Source organism: Myotis yumanensis, unplaced genomic scaffold, assembly GCF_028538775.1.
Source record: "Myotis yumanensis isolate MYYU_CA2020_CCGP unplaced genomic scaffold, mMyoYum1.0.hap1 SCAF_13, whole genome shotgun sequence".
NCBI classification, from domain to species: domain Eukaryota; kingdom Metazoa; phylum Chordata; class Mammalia; order Chiroptera; family Vespertilionidae; genus Myotis; species Myotis yumanensis.
Genome location: NW_027223764.1, coordinates 2,668,092 through 2,680,221, shown reverse-complemented (window position 1 = coordinate 2,680,221; position 12,130 = coordinate 2,668,092). Strand labels below are relative to the sequence as shown.

The following is a 12,130-nucleotide window of genomic DNA, read 5'->3' as shown; positions in this document are numbered from 1 at the left end:
CGGGATCTAGGTGAGCGAGCACTGGTGTGTTTGTTTTGCCTTGTTTTATTTTTTTGTCTTTGTGAGTCCTCACCCAAGGATTTTTTTCTGTTGATTTTTAGAGAGAGTGGCAGGGAAGGAGGGAGGGGGAGAGAGAGAAAGAGAGGGAGAAACCTGGATGAGAGAGACATAGCGATCGGTTGCTTCCTGTGTATGCCCGACCAGGACCAGGAGAAGGGAAGGCGGACGGAGGAAGGAGGAGGAAGGAGATCACCCGTGCGGTCTGAAGGCAGGAGGTTCTGGGCCGGGAGGGAAGGGAAAGGCAGGTGGGTTTGGGAGGGAGCAGTGGAGGGGAGACCGGGCCGGTCACAGCATGGAGAGCAGTGACAGGCGGCGGGAAGCAGCGGCAGGGACCCTGTTTCTAAGCTGCCAGTTTCCCCCAGTTCTCCATCCACCTTCCACCAGCCCCAGGCACAGGACAAGGGTGCCTCTGTCCCTCTGTGCCCGTCTCTCTGTCGGGCAGGGTGCGACTGTATTTGCTGTGAGCTAAAATAATCTCTTGTTCGCTTTACTCTTATGCCTCATAATTACAGTTTCCATGTATTTGTTTGTATTCATCAAAATATTTTTTTAAAAATTAATCACCTACGATCTGACTGCTACCCTGTTGCCTATGGAGACCGATGGAAAACACGGATGCCGTCCCTTATTCGGTCATTTCCACAAGGGGGTGAGAGTCCCACAGCTTGCCTTCTTCATCGCCCCTTTAATTCATTTACTTTCAATCCTGCATGCAAAACATCTCGTCTGTATAAAAGAAGACCACACTCCGGCCATCACACGCATGCCTCTCAGTGACTTTCTCCGCTTGAATGGACCCCGGGAGCTGAGCTGGTGCCCTCCACTCGGGGAAGTGCGGGGCTTGGAGAGGCAATTTTGCAATCAGCCAGAGAGGCGTCGTTATGCGGCAATCATCTGATTAGTAATTTGATAACCTACATGTGTGACTGAGAGTGAAGATGTAGCCGAGACAAACAAGGAAAACATCTGAATGCTCCCTCTCTCCCCCGCCGGGCGCAGCTGGCTCGTCATTTCTCACTCCTGCCTCCTGGGTTCCCCTGCTGCAATGCCCTTGTAATGACCTTGTACATCACTGGGATGACCTCTAAGAAGCATACGTCACAGCCGGACAAACTGTAGATGTTATATGTCCCAGTTTAACAACTGGTTGTTCCCCCGAAACTCCACGTGGACCAAAGCCTGCAGAGTCTCCCGGAAATGCCTGCCGAGCCGGGGGACTGCGCGGCCTCTGCCTGGTGAGGCAGCTCCCCGAGGAAGCACAGGGCACTAGGATGCAGGTTCAAGGACAGTGACTGCAGGGGAGGGGCTGACTGTAGACTCTTCAAAGGCTCACAACCATGTTGCACACAACCCCAAGTCCCTCTTCCTCCCCCAAAACTCCTGTCACCCATGGCCAGTCACGCCCACTGCCCCAGCCCCTCGAGGACCCTGCATGGGAAGGGCAGCGAGGCCGAAGGCCGCATCCTTCGTGGGAACATCAAGCGCAGACTCACCCTCTTCCTTCAACGATTGCTTCTTTAAGATGAATATATGAGGCAGGAAATATACCCTTTGGGGAGGGAAAAAAAAAAGACAGCTTTTATTATCAATATGATGATTGACTGTCAATCAAACAACTGTCCCCAGAAAAGGTGGGGGCGATTGGGTCTCTATTAATTCTGCAAACTTAGGGTACGCCTCACGGAAAAGAGCAAAGAAAACAAAGCGTGAACGATGGCAACGCACAGCTTGTGTTTCAACGAGGCCGCTGATCCCTTAGGAAGAAACAGAGGTGATGTGTTTGCAAAGACACGATCCCGGAGGGCGGTCCTGTGACGTCTCCACAGGCCACGCCCCGTCTGCACTGCTGACCGGGACGCAGCCAGACCATCAGCCGACTGATGCCCATGTGCAACTTTTGGTGACGGTCTCTGATGGTTCCTGACCTCACAGGGCTGAGATGACCACCGACAGCTGCCTGGCCCACGGAGACCTTCTCAACAGTCTGATCCGGAAACTGGTGCATTTCGCCCAGTCGGCACCAGGGGAGGACGGCTTACAGGGCTCTCCTCTCCTGGGTGAAGCACGCACATGACCCCACTGAACCCTGAACGGGGCCTAGGAGACAGCGCCTGCAGAGGACACTCGGGGCCGGGCACAGACCAGAAGTGCCAGGAGCCTCACCAAGGAGCGCAGACTCCCTCCTGGAGGGGAGCGGAGGGGAGCACTGAAAGGCAGGGCTGGGTCTGGGGCAGCGCCACGCCAGCCGGGCACGGCTTCCTTCGTAAGATTCAGGGCGCGCAGCCGCAATCCACTCAGCGGCACGGGGGGCTTTGACGCCCCTGTTGCGGGAGCAGGAGCTTCTGGTCGGGTGGCCCTGGCACCTGGCCCCAAAAGGGTCGAACAGGGCATCCAGAAACACAGCACCTGTCGTGCTGGGCACGTGCTCGGCCACCACGATTCCTGGTCCTCCTGCCGACCGGGAACACGGCCGGATTTCATATAAAAAGGAACTATCAGCCCAGCCAGTGTGGCTCAGTGGTTGAGCTTCGACCCAGGAACCAAGAGGTCACGGGTTCGATTCCTTCCAAGACAGAGCACATGACCGGGTTTCGGGCTGGATCCCCAGTAGGAACCTTGCAGGAGGCAGCCAATCAACAACTTCCTCTCTCATCAATGTTACTATCTCTCTATCTCTCTCTTTAAAAATCAATAAAAATGTATTTTTTAAAAAGAGACTGGGAATGCCATCATGTCTAACCCTTTAAAAATAAATAAGATTTATCGCCGAGCGGGAAGGAGGGGGCAGAAAGACCGCAGTCCGTGTGGTCCAGGATCCTCATCTCTTCCTCACTAAAGCCCTCAGATCAATCGGGGTTGCTCTGGCAGGAAGGCACTCCTATCACAGAAGGGGCATCCATGGACCCCGGCTTCCCCTGGGGAAAGCTATCCCACCACCCAGCCAGTTAAAGGCTGGTCCCAACCTCCAGGCCCCCGGGCACGGGCTGGGTGGGGACCGGCGGCCCAGTCCAAGCTAGCGGGGTGGGTGGGAAGGCCTGGCTGGAGCCGCTGACTGCGGAAGCCGTGGTTACAGGCTCCGGACCGCGAGCGGGGCCCAGCCCAGTCAGGAGATAATGAGAGGCAAGGTTAGGAAAGAGAAGTAAGATGAACCCTCTGTCAAGCATAATTAGGCATGAAAGCACACAGCAGCGAATGTGGCCGGCCTGACCACAGCCGGGAGGACTCCACATCACAGGAGGACACAGGAGAGCCATCCCTGGGTTTACGGAGCTAAGAACAGAGAGGCCGCACAGGACCGAGCGTGGGAGTGGCCGCCACAGCGACCGAGCCGTAATGGTAGGTCTCGGCCTCGGAGGCTCACACACACACCACGCGTGCAGACTGCCCGGGGCGCAGAGGCGCCTTCGTCTGCGAGCAACACAGCGGCATAAAACGGGCGTGATTCAGAGAAAAGCAGGCCTGTGTGGGCCTCGCAAATCTATTCGTCATCAAGGATGATACGCCATTGAAAATCGGGGCCGTTCTCCGCTTTTTGTTGCTGCTGTTTTCTGAAGTCCTTCTACCCAGATCGTTCTTTTGCTGAACGAGGATCCAAAATTCTACCAGGAAAAGAAGAGGCTTCACGGTTGACAGCCTATCACAGCCCAGCAATTCGCTCGGGGACACGCAGTTGCAGTTCCGACGCACACACACTGGCCAGAATACGCTGGAGGGCGGCCCGCACTGCAGCTCACACAGAGTTTAAGTTCAGAGAAGGAGGCAGGAGGAAAAGGTGTAGACAGGGAAGAGAGGGAACTGATTTCCTCTCCGGGGTGATGTACGGAGGGACGTGCGCTGGGTTCAATGAGAAGAACGACTTACCTTCTTAGACTTTTTCCTTAAGGTGTAACCTCTGTACCAGCCTAAACAAACACAAAGTGGAGAGTTAGTGCAAGGAGGCGTCCTGGGGCCCTGACACCGCACGCGGAGGAGCGCGCATCGCTTTGCTGACCCTGGAAGCCACCAGGACTGAACGATCCCAACGCTTTGGGATGTGCGATGGGGCTGCCCGCAGACCGTGCTGGAGGCCTGGGAGGGCCTGAGCGGGCAGCCACCGCTCCTCCCCAACCATCTTCCCCAGGGGCCTGGAGGGCGTCGCTCGAGGCTAAGCAGCAGGCTCCGAGGAGGACCCTGTGCCCACTCGGCAGCCTCCTGAGAACGCGTCCTCCGGTCCCTCCCTCTGTCTGACTTGCGCTGGGGTCACTGCCAAGTGCTAACGCCGGCATCCTCGGATCGAGAGCTGCCCCACAACAGACGTGCCATTGAGAGCGGACTTCCTGCCGCTTCCACACCGAGGAGCTGGGCCCCGGGGTGGCGACGGACTCACAAAGTGCTTCTGTGGCCAAGGCCCCGACAGGAAGCAGCGGCCCAGGCACCAGCCCGACCCCCTCAGGGCCTGGCACACACTCAAGTCCCCGTCCCTCGGGTGGGGAGGGAGACAGCAGCGAGGGCGGAGGCGGACATAGGGCAGCTGTTGGCAGGATTCCACACTAAAGGGAAGAGTGCCTTCAAAGCGGGGCCAGACCGGACCACACCCTCGGCACCGCCCTCGGGCCTAGAGCAGAGGCTGTCCCTGCAAAAGCCCGTGGGTCCGGCAGCACCAGCCCCCCAGCCCCCCAGCCCCTCAGCCCCCCACGCAGCCTGACGTCAGCGTTTCCTCAGCCCCGTCGCCCTGAGGTCACTTCAGGCCACGCACTCAGCTCACATGCAACTCCGCCCGCAGGAGCCAAAGGACTGGGCCGAACCCCCGCCGGCCCGGGGAGGTGCGTGCTGGGCCGACCCCCCCCACGGTGACCACACGCCGGGTTTCAGGCTGCACCGAAGGCAACCCTTAGAACCCGGGGTGTCTGAATTAGCTCAGAAACGGGAAGTGGCCACAGGCAGGAAGCTCGGGGCTGGGGGACTGGGGTGGTGGGAAGTGGAGGCGTGGGGGCACCCGGAGGGCAGAGAGTGAAACGTGGGGCCGCTCACCAGCAGCGGAAGCCGCGGACCGGGTACCTCGAGACGGCAGGAGTGCACCTCTGCACAGGCAGGAGCAGAAGGGGAGCACAACCACACTCACGTCCACGAAAACCAGAGGCACGCCGTCGGGGAAGGCCAGGAGCGGACACACCCACTCACACGGCCGCAGGCTCTCCAGGCGGAGCGGGCAGTGAGCGGGCACCTTTCCTGTGCTCACCTGGCAGCGGCAGCGCATCTTTTAACGGCCTTCCTGAGCACAGCAAACCCGGGGGTTTCCTCCCAGGACTGTTGCTAATCCTCCCAGCGCCTGCGCCCACACGCCGTGCACCAGGCACCGCGCTGGCAGAGCTCGGCTGCAGGCAGATCAGACCTCTGCCCTCCGAGAGCTCCCAGGCGGAGGGCTCCCTCAGACCAGCAGGAGGCAAAGCCCGAATCTTGCTGCAGCAGCGACTGTGGTTTCATCAAAAGAATAATTCCCAAAAAATAATAATAATAATAATAACGCCCTGATCTCCATGCAATGCCTGCGCATCCCTCGGGGTCAGCATCCAGCCCCTGGGATCCTGTTGGCAATGAGTGGGCAGCAGGCCGGGCACGTCCGCGGCCACGCGAGAGTCACTTCCTGAGCCTCTGTGATCTCGGGTCAGCCTGGCCCTGGACACTCTAAAGGCAGGGGTGTCCTCCACGACCCCTCACAGCTCCTTCCACCTCCAGGGACCTACACTTCCTCTTCCTGTCCGAGTCCCCAGCCTTCAGAAGCCCGAGACGCAGAAATTAATCATCGCCTGAGGGCAAATTCGTTTTTTGAAACTTAATATAAAGAGCGATCCTTGGGAAATTTTATATTCTCTGGAGCAATCTCAGTAATATCCTGAGAAGGATCACAGAGCGAAAGAAAATCAAATTTGACAAACAGAAATAAATTTTCGTGCAGGAAAAGCGGGAGCAGGGGGGGAAGGAACGCGGGGGGGGGGGAAGACCGAACCCTCACACGCTGCGCGGAATGCAAACAGAACACCAGGATCGGGCAGAAACACCGTCCCCCTCCGTGTGATGGTAATAACATCGCCGCGTCTCCCGGGGCCCAAACTCCCCCCAGGCGCCTTCCTCCGACCCAGGCGCCTTCCTCCGACCGGGTTCTGACTCAAACCCAAAGGCGGTTTCCAAAATAAGGGGGTTCATTGCCCATGAAAGGTCTTTACAAAGAGTGGAGGATTCTAAACAAACCCTGGAAGATGCTTTTTAATATTTTTATTGATTTCAGACATGAAGGGAGAGGGACAGAGGGATGGAAAGAAACATCCATGATGAGAGAGAATCATGGATCCGCTGCCTCCTGCACGCCCCCGACTGGGGATCGAGCACGAAACCCAGGCCTGTGCCCTGACCGGGAATTGAACCCTGACCTCCTGGTTCATAGGTCGACGCTCAACCACTGAACCACACCTCCGGGCAAAACGTGGAAGAGTGGCTAGCCAAGGTTTTGGCTAAACGCAATCTGAAAGCAACTTTGCTGCTGAAACGTTTGGTTTTCATCGCTCCTATCGGTTCCTTTGCTATTTGGGAGCCACGCCTTCGAGCAGGACATAAAGCCGCCAACCACTCAAACTCGATCTTACCAAACTCCCGGATCTGAAGAACGTAAAAGTCGAGCCTGACACTGCTTCTCTTCGTGCAACAGTAACTACAGTGCAAACTGTTCTACTAGACACTCCACAGGGAAAACAATGGTCTGGGGAACTAGGGCCTGGGCCGCCCCCCAGCACCCGCTCATCTCTGGGGTAACCGGAGCCGCCGCCCCCTGGGCCCCGCCCTGCGCGGCTCTGACCGTCCCCTCCCTGTTGCTCCTCAGAAAACGGGGTCACGGATTTAAAAAAGAAAAGGAAGTAAGAACCGACAAGGCTGGTTCCCCTGAGGATGTTACTGACAGATCGAAGCGAGAGCATAGAAGTCTCCATTCCCATCACACACCTCAAAACAGTGACTTAAACACTAACCTATCTTAATGTATTTTTTAAATTTTTTTCGGTTAGTATCAGTGAGGAATGACATGCATCTACAAAAAAGGAACCAATGAGGTGTATTTTTTTGTTTTGTTTTGCATGAAAACAGTTTTTTCAACAACAAAAATTTTAGAGGTTAAAAAAAAGGCATTTTTTTTTACCCTGGCTGGGTAGCTCACTTGGTTGGAGCATCGTCCTAATACGCCAGAGTTGCAATTTCAGGGCCCATACAAGGATCAGTACACTGAATAAAAGGAATTTTCCGTTTTAATTTCATCTTCATAAAGCCTTCATCAAATAACGAACAGCCTTACTACTGTCCTTACCTGGCCATCCGCCACGCAAGAAAGCCCACCGCCGGAGGAAGGCGCGAGTACGCGCGCTTGCGTGACCAGGGAACGCTCTGCCCATGGGCACTGGGGAGCCCGCCAAGTGCCCGGAACAGCACGAGAAGGGGCGCCCGCAGGATACGCACCTTCGTACGTTTCTAAGATGTGCACGGTGTCTCCGATCTGCAAGGAAAGCTCGTCCACTCCCCGGGCGTCGTAGTTGTAAAAGGCTGTGGAGGAGAAAAGGGGGAGACGTCAGTGGGGGTGGAAAGGCCGATGCTGCTTTTTTAAACACTAACACACGTTCCGCCTTTGCCTGGATGCTTCTCGCCGACACCCACCAGAGTAGCCTTTTCTTTCAAGAGACAAATATAACGGCTCATCATTTACGTCGGAGAAATGCACCACTGCTCCGGGTACCAGACAACGACTAAGTGATTTTTTTTTAAATATATTTTTATTGATTTTTTACAGAGAGGAAGGGAGAGGGATAGAGAGTTAGAAACATCGCTAAGTGCGAAACATCGATCAGCTGCCCTCCTGCACATATCCTACTGGGGATGTGCCCAAAACCCAGGTACATGCCCTTGACCGGAATCGAACCTGGGACCTTTCAGTCCGCAGGCCGACGCTCTATCCACTGAGCCAAACCGGTTTCAGTGATTAAGTGATTTTTTTATTGTGGTAAAATATACATGATGTAAAAGTTGCCTTCTTAACCGTGTTTAAGTGTACAGTTTAGTGGCCTTCGTTAACAGTCCAATGTTGTGCTACCATCACCACTATCAATTTCCAAAACTTTCTCATCGCAGCAAACAGAAACCCCGTGCCCAGTCAGCAACTGCTCGCCACCCTCTCCCCCCCCACCCCGCCCCCACCCCCTGGTAACCTGGCGACGAGCTACCTCACATGAATGAAATCATACAAGAATGCCCCCTTCGTGCCTCCCTTCTTGCGCTTACCATGCTTTCAAGGCTCCGACACTTTGTACCTTGTCTCGGGACATGATTCTTTTTATGGCTGAATAACATTTATAATAGGAAGAAAACTGGGGATCCTGTCAGCATTCTAATGATCACTTGGTGGACTATCTTACATTTCCATTAACACGTGTTTTCATCAGATGACTTCTTCCTAACTATGGACTGAAAATTCAGGAAACCAAATTGGTGTTAAACACACCCTGTAACCAAAGCTGACAGTAAGAGCTACGTTACGCTCAAATACGCAAACGTACGTCCAGCATTAAGAGAAGACCCGGAGCGCTGGCCTCCCGACGCGTCCCTAAAACCCCAAGTCCCCCTCCCGACGTGAGGCAGTGCCTACTCCTGCAGATGAGCACCCGAAAGAGCGACACCATGAAATGCAGGCCACACGTGCACCCACACATCAGCGGGTAAAAGAGCTGTCACGGCGAACAAAGGGCGTTAGGAAGTGTCTGAGACCCAGAAATCATCCACTTCGCCGGCTCTCGATTTAAAAACCACAGTCAGCGCTGTCCCTCCTTTGCAACGGTTCCACCTAAAAAGATGTCGGGCTCCACGGAAAACCCACCTCCAAGCGCCCGATCAACTTCTCGTCCATCCATCCCGCACGCCCGCCAGAGTAGGCTCCGTAAGAGGCACCTTTCCTGTGTCCATCCCTAAACTCCCCTTGTTCGTATCATGTGCGTGCCAACTCCCCCGGCAAGCATGGTGTGCCCCCAGCACCTGACCACCTCACCTCGCTGCCCACCCTGAGAGAAAGAAGCCAGGCCCTACCACACCTGTGTGCACCAAGGTACCCTCGCCTTGCCATCTGGGTCGCCCCCCCCTCCCACCCCCCCCCCCCCCCCCCGGTGGTGCCACCTCTTCGGCAAAGCCAGGTCCAAGTATGTTTGCTCTTTTTTTTTATTATTTAATCCTCACCCAAGGATATTTTTCCCATTGATTTTTTTAGAGAGAGTGGAAGGGGGGTCGGGGGGAGAGGGAAACATCGACTGCTTGCCTCCTGCTTGCGCCCCGACTGGGGCCAGTAATTGATCCTGCAACTGAGGTACGTGCCCTTGACCGGGAGTTGAACCTGGGCCCCTTCGGTCCTATGGCCGATGCTCTAAGCACTGAGCCAAGCTGGCCAGGGCTATGTTTGCTCTTTCAACCCCTTCTCCAAACATCCCAGCCCCACAGCACATGGGTCCCTGCTATCAGCTCCACCAAGGAGGCCCCGACTGTGACAGCAGTCCTGACTCACTGCCCAGGCGGCCTCCCTGGCTCTCATGCTCCTGGCATCGGGAGCCAGACAATGTGCAGGGTACGCCTCTGCCCGCGAAACTGGCGACCCCCAGCAAATGCCCCACCCTCTCCGCTGTCAGCTCCCCGAAACCCCCAGCAAATGCCCACCCTCTCCGCTGTCGGCTCCCCACGACCCCCAGCAAATGCCCACCCTCTCCGCTGTCAGCTCCCCGCGACCCCCAGCAAATGCCCCACCCTCTCCGCTGTCAGCTCCCCGAGACGCCCAGCAAATGCCCCCCCTCTCCGCTGTCGGTTCCCCACGACCCCCAGCAAATGCCCACCCTCTCCGCTGTCGGCTCCCCACGACCCCCAGCAAATGCCCACCCTCTCGGCTGTCAGCTCCCCGCCTGCAGAGTGAGGACCTGGATGCCTACACCTCACAGGTGGGTGCATGTTGTGCCTCAAAGTCACGCCACAGCCGGACCTGGCAACGTGGCGCAGTGGCGGCCCCGCAGCGAGCACGCAGTGCGTGGCCAGGGCTCTCGCTGTGGTCGGAGTTTTTGTTTTTGCTGCAGTAAAGGCTTCTATTGCTACCAGAATCCTTTTTATGTTTTTTAAAGTATATATTTTTATTGATTTCAGAGAGGAAGAGAGAAGGAGAGGGAGAGAGAAACATCAATGATGAGAGGGAATCATTGATTGGCTGCCTCCTGCACACCCCACAGGGATGGAGCCCACAACCCCAGCATGTGCCCTGTCCAGGAATCAAACCATGACCCCCAGGTTCATAGGTCGTCGCTCAACCGCTGAGCCACGCTGGTGGGGCCCAGAATCCTTTTTTAAAAACCAGAGCTGGCACACTGGCACATGTTTGTTGAAATGCTATCACAGCTAAAGCCATGTACCTGCAGAAAATCCCACTTTCGCAGGGATTTTCCAGTATGTTCACCAAAATTCATAAAAATTTAATGTCCTCCACTGACGTAAACGGTTATTAACAGTTATGCAGGTTTATTTAGCATTTTATGGTGAATCTTTTACAGGAAATAATTGCATCAGGTACAGGAAGCTCAGAGCATAGGCCAGCCCTTCCCAGATTGGCATAACCGGATTCCCAAGCCTGGAGGGGCCATAAATGCATTTAGCACCGCCTGAACAGCATCCTGCCAGCGTGCCAATGCGGTATAGACGTGGAAAAAAAAACACGTCAAAAAGAATAAAAATGAAACAAAACGAACGCACCCACTGTAAGTACATCCGGGCCCGTGCGAGTCTGTACGACACACACAGAAGCCTGGGAGCACCTGCCTCCCTCTCTGAAGCAGGCAGACCCCAGCCGCTGAGAAATTCTCACCCGTGAATACAGAACTTTCCTCTTTAACTGTGATATGAGCCCAAGACCCCTGCTTTATGGATGAAGGAAAAAGGGCCTCCGAGGGAGTATGCATGTAACCCCCAATTACATAGGAGAGCTTAGGGCCACAACGCAAGCTGCCGAGCCGTAACCCCCAATTACATAGAAGAGCTTAAGGCCACAACACTGGCCGCCCAGCCGTAACCCCAGATGACACAGCAGAGCTTAGGGCTACAACGCAGGCTGCCCAGTCCCCAGCCTCTGGCCTTAGACTCACTGCCTGAGCAGTCCTCTATTAAAGCCAAAATAAAGACTCAACTTTCGCCCGACCGGAGTGGCTCAGTGGTGGAGCATCGGCCTATGAAGCAGGAGGTCACAGTTCGATTCCCAGTTAAGGGCACATGCCCAGGTTGCGGACTCAATCCCTAGTTTGGAGGCAGCCAATCAATGATTCTCTCTCATCGTTGATGTTTCTATCTCTCTCTCTCCCTCTTCCTTCCTCTCTGAAATAAAATATATATGTATATTTTTAAAAAACAAAACTCTTTCTAAGATTATTGGACAAGGGAGTGGGAGTAAGGGGGGAAGTGTGGTCGGTGGCACAATGGCCCCCAAAGTCATCCACGTCCGAATCCTCAGACGCTGCCAGGATGGCACCTTTCATGGTGGCTGTGATGAGGTGAAGGGCCTTGAGGTGGGGGTGCCAGTCCTGGATGACCCACCTGAGCCCAGTGTAACCCCAAGGTCCGTGTAAGTGGGAGTCAGGGGGGGCCAGAGTCAGAGAGGAGACGTGGTGACGGCAGCCGAAGTCAACGTGAGGAAGGAGGGGGCCGCCTGCAGGAAGAGGCACCACATGGACCCCCCAGAGGCTCCAGAAGGAAGCAGCCTTGCCCGCTCGGGGTCAGGACTCTGACCTCCAGAACTGTGAGCTCAGAAGCTTGGCTCAGTGGATAGAGTGTCGGCCTGCGGATTGAAGGGTCCCAGGTTCGATTCCGGTCAGGGGCATGTGCCTTGGTTGCGGGCACAGCCCCGGTGGGAGGTGTGCAGGAGGCAGCTGATCGATGTTTCTCTCCCATCGATGTTTCTAACTCTCTATCCCTCTCCCTTCCTCTCTGTAAAAAATCAATAAAATATATTTTTTTTAAAAAGTGTGTGCTGTGGAAGCCCCTAAAG

General features: G+C 55.4%; 1 protein-coding gene across 1 annotated transcript in view; it reads right to left on the bottom strand.

Moving 5' to 3' along the window:
* DOCK1 (dedicator of cytokinesis 1) overlaps positions 1–12,130 on the bottom strand; it is a 288,779-nt gene that overhangs the window by 244,911 nt on the left and 31,738 nt on the right. The window contains 3 exon segments of the mRNA XM_070432089.1: positions 1,554–1,609; positions 3,922–3,962; positions 7,540–7,623. Of these exon segments, the coding sequence (XP_070288190.1) occupies positions 1,554–1,609; positions 3,922–3,962; positions 7,540–7,623 (181 nt within the window).